The sequence below is a fragment of the Lagopus leucura genome, unplaced genomic scaffold (genome assembly GCF_019238085.1).
Source record: "Lagopus leucura isolate 7727_CA_CO unplaced genomic scaffold, USGS_WTPT01 Super-Scaffold_100015, whole genome shotgun sequence".
Lineage (NCBI taxonomy): Eukaryota > Metazoa > Chordata > Aves > Galliformes > Phasianidae > Lagopus > Lagopus leucura.
The window spans coordinates 4,237,975-4,259,378 of record NW_024962269.1 but is presented as its reverse complement, the minus strand read 5'-3'; the positions used below and the strand labels follow the sequence as shown (position 1 = coordinate 4,259,378).

Sequence of the window (21,404 nt, the reverse complement as noted above, 5' to 3'; positions counted from 1 at the left end):
ACATACCTACTCCATGTCTTGTGCTAAATATTGTAGCAAGATACAAATAAACAATTAACCAATTGTTTGGCACATTTTCACCTTAATTTAGCCCAAGGGAATTTCAGAACACCAAGAACCCCAACCTGACTGGGTTGAGACAGATGCCAATAGCAGTTTGCTGAGATGGAAAAACAATGTTTATTTCCAATACAGCATACATACTGGTGCAAGGATGTCTCCAAATACTCTTGCCAGGTTCTGTGTTCCAGACCACATACTAGCAGCACCCCCACAGAACTGCAAGTACACCTTCAGACACCCACTAGGTGCCTCTCACAGAGGAGCACAAGGCAGGTACCTCCACTAGCTACAGTTTCTGTAGCTACAGGATTCTGCACTGAGAAGGAAGAAGAATCTGAGAGCAGCAGAGCCCAACAACCGGTTACAATGGCGCACGCACAGATACAGAACTGTGATGAGATCCTGTGACTACCTTGCTGTCATTGAAAAACTGTTGTTTTGGAATGGGGACTCCAAGACATATCTACGAAAAAAAGCTGGCAACCAGCCTGCAGCAGGAAATACTGAAGCATGAGAAACCAGACGAAGCTTAAAACAGCTGTTCTACAAGTGTCATGTGTTGCATCAGCTGAACATCAAAGACAGCACACCGCCTTTCCAGGCACTATAATGCAATAAGACAATGTTATACTTTGGGAAACTGCTAAGCTAGAGGACAGCAGCACTTTAGGATACAGATACCAACGGACAGCCTTCAAACTGGACAGTTCAGCCTTCCATGGACTTGGTAAATTAAATGTTGTATTCTCCAAGAGAAAAATCCTCCAAGAACAAAGCTTTATATTCCTGGAATCAGAATTAAATGAAAGGAAGGACTTAATTTAAACAAGATTGGCCAAAACATCCAGAGGTTCTGCCTACACATCTCAAGGTGATAGTCCATGCCAAAGACTTGTGTGTATGCATCTAGAGTGCTTCAGCACCAATAGAGAGCTCCAGGAATCTACAGTTGTCTTACTTGCTAAACAGCCACAGACCCCACTTGGACAGGCCTGAGATGTACTTTCTCACCTTCTACCTAAGCTCCACACATTACACAAAGGATTTTAGCTGTAAGCCTCTTGGCACGCTTTGAGCAGCTATATATAACCGTTATCTGGTGGTCAATGCTGAACAACTTGATGTTCATTAATTGTGCTCTCCCCTTCTCCCCAGCCCACTGAGAATTCTTTCCCCTCTAGAGAAACCTCTGCAGTCTGTGGGAGTAAAGCAAGGAAGGTAATGGACATCCTGAAATCCATGAGACCAGGCGGGCTGCATCCAAGAGCGTTGAAGAAGCTGACTGATGTGATTCAGGGACTACCAGCTCTGAAAAGTCTTTGAGATAGAGGGAGGTTCCTGACAACTGGCAGACAAGTGCCATCCCGTCTCAAAGGAGGACCTGGAGATCTACAGACTTGTCAGACCAACCTCAGTACCCGCAAAGGTTATGGAGGAAATACACATAGAAACTCACAGTACTGAAAGTCAGCAACGTGAACAGTTTCTCTGCATCATAGTAGAAGATGGTAACTGTCTATAAAGTATGTGGATAAATCAAGCATGCACTGTTCTAAAAGGTGAAGTTAAGACAAACAGATTAAGATTTGCACAACAATAGCAAATAGTTCAACTGCAATTCAAGATTGTTAGTGGAAAAAAAACCCAAAATATTGCTAGACACTGTGCAGTGGGTAAGCTAACTCGCTAGACAACTCTTTATTGCAAGCATCATCACTGATTCACAGACTTGAAGTTTCAGCTTGTGATAAATATCCTTAAGACACTATTTATTGTAATTTTAATGAAGTTGTACTTCTCCAAGTTTCTTAAATGTATAGTTTGTCTCTTTAAAAACATACCCTTTATATGTAACTAGCATTAAGAAATGTACGTAGCATTCAAACTCAGTACTTCCGTGCTGAAGTGCATCAAAAGCCAGTAACCCCACTATCTGTTTCCCAACCAGAATTTCACCGAGCAATTAATCTGGGCTGCGGTTTCACAACTGCTAGCAGAAGGGCAGGTCCTGCTGCTCTTTTTCATCTATCTCATTTTTGCCCCTCCCTTGAGCTGGCACTAAAACTGACTGGACTGAAAAATGTATTTTCTTTTGCTCAAGACAGTTTTTGGTGAAGCGAATGACCAAAAGTGATTCACTCAAAACTCACATTTAAGGCATAGTCAGCACTGTATCACTAGAGTAACTGATGTCTGCTTCATTTTTACCCTCCTTTTCCCCCATTCCTATGCTCTTCCTGAACCTGTTCCTGCACAATAAACCAGCAAGGTTAAATGTCTGGCAAGAAAGTAGTCATTTCTTCCACTTCAGTTAGCAGGCTGAATTGGCTCCTCATGCCATCAAACAGCAGAGGGAGCAAAGGAGGAGCAGTGGAAGTGCATGACCAGGGAAAGACCACCAAGCACCAGCTCAGTAAGTAGCTCAACAGAGTGGCGCCTTCTTATTGCATCACTGAACCTTCAGATCCTTTTAAAAGCAATAATACACTGCAGCCTTAGGTTCTTGGGTGGCAATATTTCAAAACTACTATATATACACCTGATCTTATTCATTTTTAATCACCATGGGCATTTCTGAAATAACTTGACAGCTGCCTTTACCAGACACCATCTCATGCAGCCATATAAAATCTCAAGTGCTTTAATTGTAAATCCCAGATACGTGCTAAAGGCTGAAAGCCATTTTAATGAAGGCTGGTGTTCTTCTCCGTCTATAGCAAAGATGCAGACTTAACCACTCAGATGCTGACAGTTTATAAACGCCTTCCCACAACTCCCTCATGTGTTCAGAAAAGAATTTCTCATGTGCACAGCAGGAAATAGACTGTTCAATATCCAGCAGCACAAGGCACTGAAACACAAAAGCTCAAATGTCCTAAAACATAGAGGAGCGTATTGTATCAGAATATCTTTCAAATGTATTTGCAATCATATCAGCATCTGACCAGCCAGGCCAGAGTGTGGCCACTCTTGCCTTCTGGGGTCTCATTCTCTCTTTTCTTCACATTTCCTGGCACTATTTCCACACTTCTAAAAATCACCCTCAGACAGGTTTTATCAGTTATTTCCATTCCTTAAAGAGCATCACCATTTACAATTATGTACTGTTTAATACACTTGCATGCATTTTTGTTGCGTTCAATTAAACAGTCACAAAGGACACTGCCCCCAACTAAGAACTTGTTCATACCTGTCAAAATTACAGATCATAGCCAGAAAACAGATCTCTGGACACACAGTCTGAGAGTGTCAAAGAAGAACAGAGATTCACTTAATATATTGTTTTACGCAAGCCTAAAATTTCCAAGCACTATGTACTAGAAGCATAAGATATATGCATCTATTTAAGATAAATTCTACCTTTCTCCTATTTCTTTTCACATTACTGAAATGGTATTCAAAGTGACCAGCTGGGATTCCTGCTTTATGAAAGTTGTGACAGTAAAGAAACAAACTTCTAGAGCAGCCCCCAAAGTTATCTAATATCAGAATGTGATCAAGGAAGTGCTTCAGGTCCTGTCCAACTGACCTGCTGGTAACTCCTGCTCTAACCATAAACCCCAACTGATGGTTATACAGACATAACAGACACTGCAGTACACCTCACTCACACAGTGATCACTTTTGACTGAGCTTCTTTAACTTGACTTCCAGATTTCCAATTAACTGAAACACATTTCTTTAAGGCATTAAATGACTCTGATGTTTCTCCTCAAATAAATCATCAAATAGAACAGTACATAAGTAAAAGTTATATGGTATCTTAATATTTTAAGAGCTTGACTTTGTGATGCACAAACTGTGAATTAAGCTTGCCATCAGACCTGTTAATCTAGTGCTATTTAACATTAACTGAAGACTGTTAAAACAGAGCACAAACAAGAGCATATAGACAAAGCCTTAAGTAATTCTGAAAGGATTCAACACACTCGGGTATCTCAGAAAAATGTTCCTATCACAACACAGTCTAGATGTACGGATGAACAATTGAAAAAGGTACGGACTAAGAACTTATTTTGAAAACTCTATATTTCAAGTACCTGCATGGTTTCAAACTATACACCTTCAAAGAGATGTATTACTTAGCTTCAGGATTTGAGGAGAACCAGTGAGCACAAGAGGAGCCATACACAACTGAGCACAGGTATCCTTTGTTCCCAGTTGTTTCCAGTTTGAATTGTTCTCACAGTGACACTGATAACAACAATGAACCTGATGTTTTTCTTTTTCCCCAGGATTAACACTCCCAGAAGAAGGTCTTTTAAATGAAGAACTCTGTTTTTCAGTAATAACTTGTAGTACTTAAGAAATTATAGAAACATAATTAGAAGCTAATAGATATTTCTAGTATTAAAAGAACTTCAACAGTCACAATAAACTTCCCCCAGGAAAGCTTTATGCCAAGATGCAGATCAGCCATCATTCCTAGGCTCCTACCCAGCATTATCAAGCTGTTTCAAGGTTGCTCTGTGTTGTTAAACACTGAATGCAACTAAAACAAGGATAACTTCCTAATGCCAAGAACACTGAAGGTGCCCATTGTTTTCTCAAAGAAAATAACTATAATGCAAACTTCCAGAACAAAATATGTTTCATGAAGTCACTTCTACATATGCAGAGCATAGCTGACAAGTTAAAATGCTGTGAACTCTGAAGCATACCTGCCTGCCTACAACTCTCACAACTGTTAATGAATCACTGAATTAATAGTGCCAGGAGTTTAGTTTAGAAAAGAAGGCCTTGAAAAGCATGCTAATAATTTTCTTAATAATTTAATAAGAGTCACAAGGAAAAAGTCATGAAGAAAATCTTTTGTTTGCTTCTAACAACATAAATAACGGGATGAGTTGTGCTCCTGCAGACGACTTTGCCCATTATCACAGCATCACCTCACTGCCACAAGCACAGCCTGCTGAACTTCTCCTGTGCTCTGATGTTACTTTTTGATAACGTGCAGAAGCCAGGATTCAGCGTCAACTCTTTGTTCACAAACCGACATGCTGATACACAGAAAGCCGGGATAAAGAGAAGTGCCAAGCCAAACAGAGGAAACCAAACAAGAAACCCTATAAGCAGCCGCTCCACCCATCCTGTGCAGGAAACAGCCCCGAAATCTACTTCACTAATCTAATCGCGTGAAAAACCGAAAGTATTTCCTATCGCGTCTCGACCTTGGTTACAGGCTATCAGAACGGGTCGGGACGTTACCCCACAGCTCCCGAACGCCGAGAAGCACCCGCAGCGGGAGCCCGTCCAAACTTCCCGTTCAGTGTCAGAACCCAGAAACAGGGTTTCCCCCGGCCTAGGGCTGGGCACAGCGTCCCGAGGGCACGGCCGCTTCCTCCGTCCGTCACCCCGCACGGCCCGGCCCGGCAGGCTGCTCCCCAAGGCGAGGCGGAAAGAGGCAGTCGGACGGGAGGGAAACGGCCCACAGCACCACCAAGTCCCGAGGAAGCGGAGCGCCGGGGGAAGCGCGGCAGCTCGGGGAGAGGGAAAGGAGAACGGCGCAGCGAAGAAAGGAGGCGACGGCCGCCTCGGCCTCCCGGAGCGCGTGCCGGCAGCGGGGCTCGGGCACCGGGCCAGCCGCAGGGGGAGCACCGAGACGGAATGAGCAGAGCGGGCCCAGCCGAGGGGGGGCGGCCCGCCGCCCCGGGGAGAGGGCCCGGCGCCCCAGGGAAGGAAAGGGAGAAAGGCGGAGGCGGAAGGCCGCGTCCCAGCCGAGGCCCCGCGGTCCAAGCGGGCCAGGCCACCCCTCACCTCCGGCGCCTGCCGCCCAGGAGCACAGCAGGATTATCGTCCTCGCCAGATCCATCTTCGCCGGGCCCAGGCCCCGCCGCCGCCTACCCGCAACGCATCCGCCCCGGCCGGCGCCGGGATAGGGAGGGGCGAGCTGCTCGCCTCCCGCCGTTTTGTCCCCACGCTCCGGGGGCCGCTCGGCTTCCGCCCGCGGATCTCTGGGACCGAGCGGCAGCCGCACCCGGCGCTTTCCCCGCGCCGCTTCCTTCCCCGCACCAGTCCGAGAGACGCCACCGGCGGGGCCGCCGCCGCCGCGCGCTCTGGGCGTGTCCCACTGCTCCGCGACACGAAGGGGGCGGAGCCAAGCAGGAGCGAGGGCGAGAGCGCCGCCCGCCTTAAAGACGCAGGGCGCCCCCCCGCGGGGGAGGAGGACCGGGCCGCACCTCCGCCGCACGGCGCTGAAAGCCTCTCGGCGTTCGGCGCGGCGTCGCTGAACGCGCGTGGCCCGCAGCGGAGCGGGGAGGTCGGGAGCGGCCCTAAAGGTTCCCCTACTCCATCTCCGTTCCGCTTCTCTCCTCAGAACCGCCCTTCCCACGACGCGGGAGAAGTTTGTGATGAAACCGGATCTACGGAACTTGGTTTCTCGGTTCCCCAAGAAAGTTGCGTGTGGGAAACCCCGCTGCGGCGAGCGGACCTCGGAGCCAGGTGTGAGAACAGCGAGAACGGGAGCACGGTGAGCCCTCCCCAAAGTGCGCTCACACTGTGCGAGCGACCAAAGGGCGTGGGCAGCTACAGGGCGGAGAAAATACCTCCGTTATTCTGTGTGACTGCGTTAGCTCTGAAATCGTCATCTTCACCACAGCCGCCCTCACCATTGAAAGAGACGCTTAACAGCCGCAATAAAACAGCTCCCACACCCCCACAGAAAGCGAAACCCGGCAGTGCGGGACAGCGTCCGGTCCGGCCGCGCCCTGCTCTACCTCAGCCCCGCCGGGCAGGGCGCCGCGCGCCGCCCATTCTGCGCAGGCGCGGGGCCGTGGCTGCACGGGCGGGGCAGGGCGGGACGAGGCGAGGTGCCCTCCTGCGTCTCAGACACCCGGCGCGGCCCGCGCAGTGTTTCAGGACAGCCGCGGGCCCGGCCGCCCCGCCTCCTGCCGCCCCTTCCGGCCTCGTGCTGGGGCGGTGCGCCCTTCCCGTCCGCTTCCCCTCGATTCCCTTCGCCGCCCTCCTTCCGGCCCGGCCCACGGCCGCCGCGGCCCCGCCCTAGGGGCGCCCCCGCCCCGGGCCCCGCCGTGACCCGCGGCCGCTCCCCGCTCCCGCCCACGCGTCCCCGGCGGGGCGGAGCCGCCGCCGCTGTCATGGCGTCTCGGTATCCGTCGGTGGAGATTCGGCCGCCGCTGTGCCAATAGAGCGCGGAGCAGCCGGGTGGCCGCCGGTCCGGGCATGGAGAGCCCGGCGCAGCCCCCGCCGCCTCCGGGCCCGCTAAAGAGCGGCGGCGGGGGCGCCACCGAGCGGCTCCTCCCGGGAGAGGCGGCGGCCGGCGACGGCTGCCGGGACGGGCCCGGTGAGGAGGGCGGTGGGCGACGCAGCCCGTCCCCTCCGCCGGCCCCCGCAGGGCCTCGGGACGCGTCTCCCCTGCGGGGCGCCGACAGCGCGGGGCCGACGCTCCCGGAGAGCCCTGGGGCGGCGGCGGGGGCCGGCTCCGGGAGTAGCGGGGCTGCCAGCCCCCCGGGGGAGGAGTCCCGCAGCCTGGACTCGCTGGAGTCGTTCTCCAACCTGCACTCCTGCTGCCCCAGCGGCTCCGAACTCAACAGCGACGCCGAGGAGGCGGTGGAGGCCGCCCCGGGGGGCCCGGCCCCGCGGCATGATGCGGAGAGGCCCGCCGCGGGCGCGCAGCTCCTCGCCGCCTCCAAGGAGCGCTTCCCGGGGCAGTCGGTGTACCACATCAAGTGGGTGCGCTGGAAGGAGGAGAACACTCCCGTCATCACCCAGAACGAGAACGGCCCTTGCCCCTTGCTGGCCATCATGAACGTGTTGCTGCTGGCCTGGAAGGTACGGCGCCATCGCGGAGGGCCGGGGCACCTGCGGCCGTGTGCTGCGGGGAGGGGGCTGGCTGCGGGGCGAGCCGCTGCTCTGTGCGTCGGTAGCGCTGGAAACTGAAGTGATGCTTTGGGAAGCTAGGTTAATGTTAAAGAAAAATACATGCGGGTTTTTGCAAAATGTGAATTTGCACAAATAACTTGCTGAGTAAGAGGGATCCGTCTGTGGAGTTGTGTGGCAGGGTGGTGATGAGTGAATCGAGCGGTGCTTTGGGGCCTGGGAGTTCCTATGGTCTGGTAGTCGTTGTGCATGTGACTTCCTGGGGTCTTAGAGGAAATCCTGTGTAACTAAATCTTTAAAATAGAGAACTCGACTATGGGATATATTATAGCTGTTGATGTTTGTGTAAAAGAAGTACCATCAGATGTGTGCCTTACAAGACAAGGAAGTGGGGTCTCAAGAACTGTTGCTAATGCAACCCTGAGGAATTGGTGAGGTGATGAGACCTCAGAATAGGGAAACTTCGTGGGAGTATTTTGTTCTTGTAGAATCAAAGGAAAGGAAATGAGGTGTCGTAATGGTTGGAGGCTTTTCACAGATATAGCAGGTAATATAGTATTTTCATTTTGACCTTTGTCCAATAAGAAAGCATTTTTTCACAGAGATAGTCTTTCAGAAGGTTAATGTTAGTTTGGGCTTTTTGTCTCTGTACATTTTCCTGAGCAGAACAGCTTGTGGGTCAGGAGGAATGCTGTGGGTATGTGATGTAGCTATTAAGACCTTTCTGAGAGCAGTACAGGGGAGCTGTGGATGGCACAAAACTGTTGTCTTTTGCAAGTTTTGCCTACCTCAGGAGGACGGATAGATCTTTGTAGACTTCAGTATTTAATATTTTCTTTGTACGTTTCCTCTTTAATGTACAGAGGTGAGTGCAGGGCCTTGAAGAACTGGTTCAGCATCATTCTTTGTGGTGGTGGTGTTTTAGATGTGTTTGGTCCCAGGATTTACCTTTTTAAGTGTTCATTTAATGAAAGGACATAAATGGGACATCACTGTCCTTGTTATTTGCTCTTAATTTTTAAGAGGTTTTGTTCCTTAGTGTTCTTCCTTTCTTTCCATAAATATATAGTTACTTTCTTCTATTGCCTTCCATTCCAGAACTTTATCTGACGTTCTGCTTTGATCAAATGCTATGTTAGCAAGAATGAATGTGCCATCAAAATTTGTAAGCGAAATGAAAAAGCCTCGTTGGAGTGCTCTTACGTTTCCTGTTGCTGGGATTATAGAAGGGGTTTTCTATAATTCTGTTTATGTAAAACCTCAGCAGAATTTATATGACTTCCGAACAGCCAGGAAGTCACCATTGTAGGTAGAGCTGCCACTATATGACTATTTATGTGCTTTGGGATTTTCTGATTAGTTGGTTGTATATCACCCCTGCTTATAATTGGTTCCTTTATTTAGGGCCTCTCCAAATTGTCCTTTCTTTTCCCTAGTTTACAGTCAAGAACCACGCTGACATGGTTTGCGGAGGCAAGCTTTTTGACAGCTCACCTGTGCATCACTGTCAGTTGCCAGTTATACACCAAGGCTGACAATGGGCTTCTACATTGTTCTCGCTTCTCCTGAACCAAAATGGACACTAGATCGGGTCATGTAATCGTAAATTGGGAATGAGGGAGCAAACCAGGAGATAGAAATAGGCAAAGGCAGAGTAGGGTTACCAGAGCATGTGGCAGGTGAGAGGAGCCACTTGGCTGTGGGAAAAGACTGTAGTGGAGGGGAAATCAAGCTGGAATAGAGAATAGCAAGGTAGAGAGTTTCATCTTGGTGCTTCTTCCCTGTGTTTGCCACTAGCCTTCCTAATTCAACAGCTCCATCAGAATGGAGTTCTAGTATTTTCCTACAGGATGACTAAAAGTCTCATATGGCTTCAGATGATATGAGTGAGTGCTCAGAGCTGAAAAATATTATGATTACAGTACTAGTGCTTAGGTTTTTATGAATACTTCCAATAGAATGTCCAATCACGTGCTTTACTTATCCCAGAATGGGAGCGATAACTTTGAGATCCATCACTGTGTGTACTAGTTGTGCTTGTGCAGTAGTGAAATTTGAATTCACATTGCTGCACGTGGTCAATTTGTTTAGGACTGAAATTGGTATTTGTTTCTTAATAGTCTTAGCCATCATCATGGAAACATTTGTGCCTTAAAAAATGTGAAATGCTTGGATATATTGAGAACTCACTTTTTCAGATGTTTCAGCTCAACAGAATTCAAGTTCTTACCTCTGCATGCTAACAGCTTTGTGATCTGCTGTTTGTGTGTTCCATTTGCCCTCTGGAAGAGTTTTTTTGTCTGTCTCTCTTACTGAGGGCTATAGGTAGTTTATTACTTTGCTTATCTCAATAACTGGATGTAGGAAGATCTCTTCTACTTGAAGTAAGTGTGTTGCACGTTCAAAGTAAATATTCCTAGTGAATTTGAAGATCTTGATCATTAAGTGAACAAAATTCTTAGCAACTACTCAACTGTAAAGTATCTTTGGGAGGTATTTTTGAAATTAGATTTAACATCCTCATTTTGTGATGTAAGTTTAAAGACTGCTTCAAAATAATTGTTTCTTTGAGTGTACAGCACCTGTATATTTTTACCTGTGAGATTTCACAGCGAGTTTTTGGAAATTCTGAAGTAGTAGCACACATTGGGATTCTTCAATAACCTTTTAATAGAACCAGATTTTTGAAACTAAACTTGTAAAATTGCTACCTGTCATATCCACTGCTTCCAAGGGAGTCTGAACATACAGCTCTGTGGTGTCAGATTGTGCAAGCTGTACTTCCAAATGTTAAAATTATGGAATCTTTTTTTTTCCTCTCTGCAGACTGCTTGTGGAGCCCTTAGGAGATAGAGCTGAAGGGTTATTAATGAAATGTTACAGAAATGCTCTGAATCAAAAGTAACCAAAAGCAATATGATAGAAAGTTGGATAAGCAGCTGTTGTGCAAAGTAGTGTGGTAATAATATAGGCTTCTGCAATAGAAATGAAAATGGGAGTAGAATATTGAAATAAAAAGGGTTTTCTGGTATAGAGCAGCTTTGAGTACCATCTTTCAGCTCACTTCAGTCTGCAGATTTGCAGTTTTTCTTCACGGCTCCAACTATGTGCTTCCACTTTGCAGTGCAGAGCTTGCTTTTGTGGTATTTGTTAGGTGTAGTCCACTCGTTGCTTTCTGGTACCTTCTGAAATTGCATTAAACTGTGATTCTGTGTTCGTCTTAAGATCTACTGTGTGGTGATCTTCAGTTGCTAAAAGCTTAGTGAATGTGCAGTGTAATTCTGCTCTGTGTTCCTGAGGTGGGATGTGCACAGAAAATACCTGAAACATTCAGAGAAAAGAGGACACATCATTTTGGAATATAAAATAAGCCTAAGGGAAAACATTTTAATACAAATAGAATTAATAGTATTATTACTGAAGCCTTGGAAAGCGAGTACATGTGGAATATCTTCTTGTTACAGGTTTTTGTGTAGGAAAATAGTTCCAGTAGTATACATCATTAAAGTATCTTTCAAAGTTATGCAGATCACAGTCTTACCAACAAAAGGAAGGTTTTGGGAATGATGTTCCCTACATGAACATAGTTCTTCTAAAATTTGGTAACCTAGAACTCTATGAACTGCCTCTTTAGATGACTAACAGTTACGTAAGTAAACGTTATATAACCACTTATGCTTAGATGTATCCAAACTGAGGTGCAGGAACAGGTAGAGTAAAAAAATTTCTCGCTGGAAATGTTCTGTTTGAGGTTCTCCTAAAATGGCCTGCTTTTCAGAGTAGCTCAGTGCAGTGTGCTCCTGCTGATACCCATTTGGTTTGTTGGAGTCTGCAGTGGTAGTGCTTAGTTTGACGCCTGGCATTGGCCCTATATGTGTGATCTGCTTTTTACTGAGCTGAACTTCCCGATGGCCACAATTTGCACAGATTGCTTGTATGAACTCAGCTTCCAAGGACAAGATGCCAGTGAGCTTCTGATGAGTGCTCAGCAGAGGCCTTGGCAGCATTCCTCCCTGCATCTGTGAGATGAGCTGAGCTTACAAATCAGTGGCCCTATAATTGTGTTTTCTAGAGTAGGAAGACTGTTCTGGGGGTCTGAAGAAAACCTGATTGGGGAGGAAGATACTAAAATTGTCAGGTGATAGCAAAAGCTGTCAGGCAATCGTGATAAGTTTATGAAGCTTTCTCTGCAAGGCAAAAGGTGAGTGATCCTGTGTGGAGCCAGGAGCTGGACTCAATCCTTTTGGGCCTCTTCCAACCCAGGATATTCTATGAGTCTGCGTGTTTGCAAAAAATATGAATCGTCTTTTGCTGGGGTGGGTTGAAGCTATGCTTACCTCTTCCCAAACACTGAATTTGCAGGAGTAGCAAATAAGTGCCTGGCTGCTTTCCCATTAACCTACTATGCGGAATGTGGTTTAGTGAGGAGGATGGACCGGGTGATTTCCAAAGGTCCCTTCCAACTCCTGTGATTCTGTGTAACTATAACTAGGAACTGTAAGTAGAAATTTTTATGGTCCCTTTTTCTATACACAAACACAAACTTGTTAGGAAGTGTTAGTTTCAGTACAGGACTATGTTGCTTAATTTTTAAAGCCTTTTTGAAGAGCTTGGAGTATACAGTGGAGATTATCTAAAGATACAATTTAATTTTCCAGTCATTGTCTAATGCACAGAAGCTATATAGGCTTTGTCAAACTAACTCTTCAATATGAAAATTTATTTATCAACTGCTTTTTAATTACATAGGTAACTCATCTGTACCTCACATAGTTGGGTAATGAAGATTTAGTTTCTTACTCTGAAGAAATGGAGGGAAAATAGAAAGAGAATTAGCTAGTGTTAGGAAGAAAGACAAGGAAACAGCAGTAGAAAAGTATGGGAAATGGGTGGGAGCTGAGGAAGTGCTTTTTTCCTACTCTAGCAATGACGCTTTGGGGCCTATTGGTAAATTTTCTGTCCTTCAGATTATTTTGTACAACAGATTTATCTATTGTTGCTTTCTTCTACTAATAAATGCCTAGAGTGACTGGCTCTATGTCGTTTTTCTATTTCCATTGCAGTTTGGAGGTATCTTTTCTTTTTTGTTCTCTTTGATATGTTTCCTATAGCTTAAGAATGTTCAGTGAGGCACTGAGCAGCTGGCGTTGTCATGTTTTCTGTATATCAGATCAGTTCTGTTCCAAAGTACTTCTGACCATGTTGGAACCTCTTAGACCACTGTAGAGGTTTGATTGAGGTCCCATGAAATATGGCAGGTCTAAAACTATGCTGTGAAAGATTTGCTTAGCATTTAATTAAGCAGTTAATGTTGGGATTTAGCTTGTTAAATCATCTGACCATGGGAAATTGTACAGACATGAGTAAAATTACTTTAATTTGGTTCTTCAGTAAAAAAGAAATTGCTGACCACTGCTGTTTGAGAGAAAATCAAGATTTATAAACTTATAATACAAATACCTCATGTAATGAATGAAGTATGAAACATGAATATATTTATGCCACAAATATGTGGAACTTAACGGCAAACCGTGTAATGATGTTTTATAGTTGCTGTGGGTAATGGAGGTGTGCTTCTAGGTCCCTCAGAGCAGTGTGGAGCAGAAATCCCCAAGTTGATATCTATGTTTAAAAAAAAACCAGTCAAACAAAATACTAACCTCAGTCCTGAAGAAATCATCACACTAATCCTACTAATAGCTGAGGTAGTGTGCTAGTTTTTCTTCATGTGGTGCAGATACAACTGTAGTTAATTGTAGCTGTAATTTTCACAGTCCTGGAACCATTTTGGGTGTAGGTGGTTCAAGTATTTCTGTTCTGGGCTGTTAGACATGCAGCAGTGAACCAGCCCAGCTCTATCTGGCTCCAGAGCATGCAGAACTGATGGTTGCTCAGGCTTAAATGCTGCACTTCAGAACTGGGTGTGTAAGAATCAGCTTTTTAAATCTTTAATCCTCTTATCAACATGGCACAATGTTTTCTGTTTATGTGAACACTCAAAATGAATGTTATGAGCAGGCTCAAAGATTAGTTAAACTTTCCTATATTTGGGGAAGAGGTTAAGGCATTTTGTAAGTTACAGTCAGTTGTTTCTCATTTAAAAGATGTTTTCAGAAGTTCGTATGCCTATGAATGCATGACTGATTTTTCTTCTTGTTTAATTCATATCATCTTGAGTTTTTTTTCAAGTAGCAGAACTAATTAAGCCTTCTTTCTTGCAAAGTTATGGTTCACTAATTTCCTGCTTTACTAACAATTTATAACCCCCTAATCTTTAATTCCCTTGCCTTCTCTGTTTGTCCTTTCATTTCCTTTCTTCCCCAGATGCTTGCAAGTTCTGTGCTTGGAGTTGAGGAATTTCTTTTTGAAAGAGCTCCTAGTACTTGAAATTCCAGATTTGCTTGACTTTCTGTAGTATGATGTAGAGGAGAAGATGAGAAGATGAAACACTGAGGAATTAAATGGAAATAAATAAAAAACAACAAAACAACCCAAAGCATCAGGACTGAAGACTCTAATGTTACTCCTGCAGATATTGATATACATAGCTTTGTGTGTTTTTGGGCTCTTATTGCAGGGAGATATCTAAATGGGGGTGAGCAACCAAATCATTTAACCAGGATGCTGGATGGATGAGATGAGTATCTAAGAGGGTCTGAGCTGCTGCCACAGTGGTTAGTTCCAGCAAGTGGTGGTGACAGGAATGGACTGGGGAGAATGGAAGGTTCAACTACCGAGTTGTGTGGTCTTGGTCTCCTCCGTATTGGAGTGAAATCAAACCCTTGATGTGTGAGCATGGGATGAAAGGCTGGGAGGTCATTTTCTCAAATCTGCATGAGCGTTGTCTTTCCTGTTCCAGCAACTGCTGCTGCTAGGTTCTCTGCAGCCTCTTGTCTGTTCATAGGAAACTTTCAAGTTAAGACCACTTAGGAGATATAAAGAAGTGACTTTCTTAACAAATTGTGATCACAGTTCTCTGTCTGTTCATCCTGGGTGCTTTAGCTGAGCTAGCGCAACGAGTAGTGCAGACTCCCATGAGGTCAGGGGGTTGCTGGTGGGAGGCTTTGGTGAGAGAAGGGAACACCGTGCACAGACCTGCAAGTGAAAGAAAGGGTTGTGTGTGTATGGTTCCTCCAAATACTCAAATGTTGTCTTCTCTTTTCACAGCTGTTATTTAATGAAGTCCAAGTAGGCTAATGCTTTTAAAAATCAGTGAGCCAAATGTGATCAGAAAGCTTCGGGCTAAAAAGTCGTTCTTAAGTTCTACATTGTGTTGTTTTGAAATCTTACAGGCAATGTACTTTTACTTTCACAGGTTAAACTGCCACCAATGATGGAAATCATAACGGCTGAACAGCTGATGGAATATTTAGGTTAGTGACCAGTGTTCACAATGGCTTTCTGTTGCATATTATGCTTATTAGTGAGTATTAGGACTCTTACTTTTTTTACTGACTATTTTTACTCAGCTTTATTTGAATGTATATTTCAAGAAAACTACTTAGCTTAGTATGCCAACATGCTGGTAAATCTAAACCGTAGAGTGGAGTGAGTGAGGGAGTTGTGCCTTTAACTGTCAGCAGTAACGTTAATCCTTGGTAGTATGACCCAATTAAAATAACATGAAAAATGAATTTAGTTGTCATGGTGACTGGGTCTCTCCTTTGTGGGCATCATTCCATTACCAGATTCAGTCTGCAGCAAAGCTGCAACTGTTTCCATCTGACAAGTCTGTAACTTCAGCAGTCCACAGTGATCCAGGTGTTAAAAGTGCATTTGCCTTAGTTGTTAAGCTATATGCACTGCAGCTCTTTGTAACCTAACAAATGTAAAATGTTTGAGCTTAACATACTAACTGGGTTTGATTTTATTTTATTTATTTATTTTTTTTTTAAGCAGGAGAGAAGGAAAATATAGCAAGTTTTTTTGTGAAGAAAGTAGCTTTTCTTTTCAAAAATGTATCACTAAATCTTTCAATGGCAGAAAAAGATGTTTTGTTTTTTTGTTTTTTTTGTTTTTTTAAATAAGAACTGTCATTGCCCATGTCTAATCACTCTAGTTATATTGATAGAATAATGCTGTCTGAACTTAGTGCATAATCATAGTTGGCTAAACATGTATCTCTGAGTGTCTTGTTTTGAAGTCGTATATTACTTTCTGGAATTATCTTAGTCGAATTTCAAAATCACTGTCTCAAATTCTTGAGGTTCCTGTTGAGTCAACATGTTTGATAATTCTTCCATAGCTGATTAATAACCTTCATGTCGTAGGCACAGGTGGAATACAAGCCTTTCAGGGTTACTAGTGTATGGAGACATATGCCAAAATTTTTGTAGTGTCGGTCAGGATGAGTGCTTGTGTTTGTTAAATTTTATTATGCAATCCCATGTCTTTTTGTGAATGGTTTGAATTTATATTTTTAACTTAAGGCGCAGAGGGAACGTAAATTTCTGAATAATCAGGAGACTGGGATGCTAGTCAAGTCATTATAGAATGCTGTTTTAGTAATTGCACTTGTCATTGGAATTGGAATTGTCAATATATAACCTTACTATTATTTTATATTTTTGTATTTTACTCTATACTTATAATCCAGGCCATAAAACAGTGGCATCTCACTCAATGAAAAAAATACTTATGATCAGTTAGCTTCAGTCATAAGTATTCACAGAAATCTTGAATAAGCTTGATTTTATTTTTCCTTTTTAGGAGATTATATTCTTGATGCAAAACCCAAAGAGATATCTGAAATTCAGCGTCTAAATTATGAGCAGGTAAGAAGCTACTCCTAAAATATAACTGCTTGTGTCTGCTTCTTTTTTTCTCACCTGAAGTTTATCAATTTGTTACAAACCATTGTTAGTACTTTTCCTATTCTTTAGGCTTGTTGTGGAGTATTATAAGTATTTCCTATTAGTGAAGAAAAATTTGCAATCTCAACACACAAATTGTTGTGTTTTTTTTTTTCTTGCGGTGTGTGTAATATAAGAATCTTGTTCCTTTGATGAAGAACAATATAGAAAAACACATGAAAGTGTGTAGCACTTGTGTGTAACTTTGGAATTTTCTGTTTTGCGTTCTTCAGCACGCTGCGTTCTGTGATCTCTGCTAGGCTGTAACTGAGGGTACAGACAAAACAAGAGACCTGCTTTTAAGCGGTGATGGAGAAACATGAGGTTGATTCAATTAATAAACAGCAATATTCTTCTCACTGCTGCTGATTTCTGTGAGCGCAGTACACAAGCTCTTTTTCACTGCTGGAAAATGCATAGCTAATGGTGCTGACTGTTGGAAAAAGTGTTTTGTAGCTGAGAGTCTGCTTTGTCAAGCAGTGTCACTGTGCTCTATGTATTGGTTATGGTTTCCTTGGAAGTAAATTGAAGGCATTACTTTCGGAGCAAACTAAGTATCGTGGGGTAGTTAAAATTAAAATGAAGATTGAATGTATTGTTTTTGGAATCATACAATATATACTTTGTATCAAGTGACATGAATTCTGCTTGTGATAACTGAATTAGCTATTTTTCTCTCCACAAAAGATTACATGTATTCCTGATAAAGATTATAGCAGTAATCAACTTCCAGGAGCTGAAGAAAATTATATATTAAAGAAAAATATATATGAAAGTACAACCTCTATGGCTTTCAGTTGCTCAAATAAATGAGTTTACTAAGTAAATGTCACAAATACGTTCAGTAAATGTGCAACTGTGCAATTTTAAAAAACAACCACTGTTCTAGGAGTGTTCCCATTCATATGTATTTTCTAGTTGCACAAGTCATGCTGCATAAGAGGAGAAAAAGAAACCAATTAGGCTGCAAGTCTTATGAAATTATTACGTTTTACAAGCACTGGAACTATGTCTTGGCATTAATCATAGTTCTGTGTTTATCGCATCGTAACAGGAAATATTCTTTACCCAAACGTTGTGGTTTTTTTCTTACAAGTTACAAGAAATACAAGAAATTTTTTGGGATGCCTGGATTTGTAAGGCTAGATTTTAGGGCAGTTTTAGCATAATGTTGTGATGCTTTTTTTTTGTGTTGCAGCTGTGATTTGTCTTGCCAGTAACAGCGTACCTGAGAGTATTAGCTAAGTATTTAAATGAAAGATGGATCTTAAAAACAGTAAAGCATCAAGTTTTAATGCTGCTCAATGCACTGGTGTTGTGTAGTTCTATCCTTACTTATTTGCATTTATTTATTAGAAATCTGTTACTTTGAAATGGTACATTTCAGATTATAGTGAGAAATGTGTAGTTCTTCAGATAGCTTGATGTATTTTTGCTTTATTTATAAAGTAAACATTGCAAAATAAGTGCAACTAATTGCTGTGGATGTATGATCTGATGTGTGTGAATGACTGGTGCTGGTTTGCCATAGGCTCTTGCTGTTCTACAACAATCAGAATAATATTGTTTGTTACAAAACGCCTCTGATGGGATTTAGCACTTGATACCTGGTCTCTACTCATTAATCATGCTTCTAAAGTAAGATGTTTTTGTCTGCAGTTATAATAATACAAGCAACAGTATAAGTCTGAGCCTGATCCTGAGAATTTCTTAGGAAACTTGCTATGTTCTAAATTTTGTGACATTGCAAAGTTGACAAAAGGATGCAACAGGATGTACTCAAGTAGTCTGAGCTGCTGCCTTCCTGGTAATAGAAAGTTCACACAGCAATGCTTCAGGCAGCAGGTCTGTCTGATTCATAGAAAACTCTCCAAATGTGGATGCTGTGTGCTTGTTGTTTTTTAAAAAACTTGAGGAATTTTCAGGAGTTGCATCTAAAATATTACTTGAGAACCAATTTGTTCTACTGTATTTTTGGTAAAAAAAAACAAAACAAAACAAAAAACACAAAAAACAAAAACCAACCAACCAAACATTAAAACTTGCATACCAGCAAGAGTAGCTTAATTCCTCCAGCTGAGGAATTGGTGAGTGCTGAGGTTAACAAGTGTGGGATTTCTGCTTTGTGCTGTAATGAAGCCATGCTGCTGTGTGCACAAAGTAATGTGCAGAGATCTGTAGGCAGAGGTGTTTGACGTGTGTCTGCTTACAGCTTTCATGCACGCCTTTTGTTTTAAGGTTCCATCATCTAAGGAGGAACGACTGAAACTTTTTCAAGAATAACCAACTTTCATCTTTCTGATAAATGCAGATCTGTTAAAATTGGATTATTTAGAGCTGCTGATGGCAGTTAATCTATTAGTGTTGTATGCTTTAATTGGTATGTTCCTTAGAATACCAAGTCACAAGATGCACAGGCAGTCTTCTTAGATTTTGGACAAATAGTGAGGTCTGCCATACAGTGCCAATTACGTTCTCCTCAATTAATTTGTCCATTAATGTGCTGCAGAAAGGAGTGTTCAGATTAACGTATTGGTTATGTTATTGTGTAATAGACTCCATTTTTTTTGTAGTCAGCAAGTACTTTCCAAGTGATAAAATGTCATCTCTCCATACCCTGATTACAGTGTTAGCCTACCTTTAATACCTCTTTCATAACCTGTCCTGTGTACTCAGTTATACACATACATTTTTCTTCCCTTCATGACTACATTAACTGTGCTTCTTTTTGTTAACTGTCTTATAAAGGAATATAACACAAAGGAAACTCCATAATAATAATTGAGTTGACTCTGTGAAACTTTAGTCTTCATTTTCTTTTCAGTCTCTTCTTCTGCATTTTGTTGTGCTCTTTTTTAAAACATTGTTGCAATTCTGAATTCCTCTTAAGCAACAAAATGTTACAAAACCAAGCAAACAAAAATTGCTCTGTTCCTCTGAATCTTCTGCAAGCACCTCATGTACTTTCTGATATTCTGATATTACTTTCAGTGGCACAAGTAACACAAATATGCATTGAAGTGTTTCTCTAGCAATTTTCCCCTTTTCTAATTTTTTTTTTTAGCAATATTGACTTAATGCATAGTCACCAAGTGTACAAAGCTCTATTTGGTGTTTCTTTTCTTTCTGCTGTCAGAATATGAGCGATGCAATGGCGATTCTGCATAAGTTACAGACAGGTCTGGATGTCAATGTGAAGTTTACAGGTGTACGAGTGTTTGAATACACACCGGAATGCATAGTGTTTGACCTTCTTGACATCCCTTTGTACCACGGATGGTTAGTGGATCCCCAGGTAACTTCTTGTTTTTTCCTCCCATAATCAAACAGAAGTTATTTGCCTTTTATTTGAGGGAGGGAAGATGTTGCAGCATTTTCACTGGAGGCAATAATAATGAATATGGTAATTGATGTTTTAAAATCTGTTCAGAAAAAAAAATGACTTCTCAGAGGAGTGAATGTAGATGGTGGCTGTTTTGTTTTGGTTTGGTTTGGTTTTTTGTTTTTGTTTTTAGTACAGCAACTTTGTATAGGTTCTAAATGTGCTACACTGAAATGCATTGTACTCATTGCATCCTTCTGAAGGATGAAGGGAGTTGCCCTGGGGTGTGCCACTCAAATGCTTTTGGAAGCTCATGAAAGAGCACCTGAAAGGAAAGCAGGATTTCTTCCCTGTTTTCTTTTCTTGATTTACATCTACTGGTAATGCAGTTTTTGAGAACTGAGGTCATTAAAACCAGTTAGGGGCAGCTACATCTTAAAGACTTATCTTTCGTGGTATTGAGGTGTTGTTTAACTAAGCAGTGAAATGATACTATTTGCATGAGGTGAAAGATAAAACTGAGGTGTTTGCCTGGAATAAGGTGCCTCAGTTTTCTTTTCCTGTTTGTTCGGGCTTTTTCCCCCTTCGTGCCTTGTTCTTGAAAGCTGCTGTTCTCTGATCTGTCCTGATCCTTCTTTGCTGGAAAGTAACTTTCTCTTAATTTAGAGTAGAAGTGCAAATAAAGAAGAGGTGAGTGTAGGTAAATGGGCTGTGTCCAGGGCTGCCTGATATTGATATATTCTGCATGACTTATACCTTAGTGGATCATATATCATAGCTGTAGTCCTAAAACACAGAGTAGTTTTGGAATTTCTTTAAATTGTGGATTAAGAACTTTAATGATGTTTATGTTAAGATCCATTGGGATGCCTAAAAGATGGCTGCTTTTTAAGAAAATCTTATATATTCATTGAGTTTGTTCTTGTGTGGTGTTGTTTCTAAGGAAGTATGATGCAAAGAGAACAACATTGATGTGTATCAAGTGTATTCAGTGATATTTACCTTAGTCTCTAGGGGTTCTGTAATTTGAGCACTAAGCATCAGGAAGGAGAAGTAACTGAGAGAGAACGTTCCTATTACAAATTGCACCCCATACTCTTCTCTTTCCTGCTTACCAACAGCTTTTGATGCTGGGCTTTATTTTCTGGTTTCTAAATGGTATCTGAGGTTGGAAAACATTTAACAGCCTTCGCTAAAGCTTTTTGGTCTAGTGTTGTTAGGGGGTTAACATCCTCCGTTGTTTGAGACCATTTCTCACAAGATATTACTCTCAGCTTGCAGTTTTGTTCTTTACAAGAATAAGTTCTCTTGTTTTTTATGCTGTTTCCTGC

General features: G+C 42.8%; 2 protein-coding genes across 2 annotated transcripts in view; one reads left to right on the top strand and one right to left on the bottom strand.

Annotated features, from left to right (window-relative positions):
- The window catches only part of ADAM10 (ADAM metallopeptidase domain 10), a 41,374-nt gene extending 35,420 nt beyond the window's left edge, over window positions 1-5,954 (bottom strand). Inside the window, exon 1 of the mRNA XM_042875697.1 lies at window positions 5,821-5,954. Within this exon, the coding sequence (XP_042731631.1) occupies window positions 5,821-5,875 (55 nt within the window). The 5' untranslated portion in view covers window positions 5,876-5,954. The remainder of the gene's footprint in view (window positions 1-5,820) is intronic.
- A 1,288-nt stretch (window positions 5,955-7,242) lies between these two features.
- The window catches only part of MINDY2 (MINDY lysine 48 deubiquitinase 2), a 29,499-nt gene continuing 15,337 nt past the window's right edge, over window positions 7,243-21,404 (top strand). Inside the window, exons 1-4 of the mRNA XM_042876077.1 lie at window positions 7,243-7,851; window positions 15,215-15,272; window positions 16,609-16,673; window positions 19,888-20,046. Of these exons, the coding sequence (XP_042732011.1) occupies window positions 7,243-7,851; window positions 15,215-15,272; window positions 16,609-16,673; window positions 19,888-20,046 (891 nt within the window). The remainder of the gene's footprint in view (window positions 7,852-15,214; window positions 15,273-16,608; window positions 16,674-19,887; window positions 20,047-21,404) is intronic.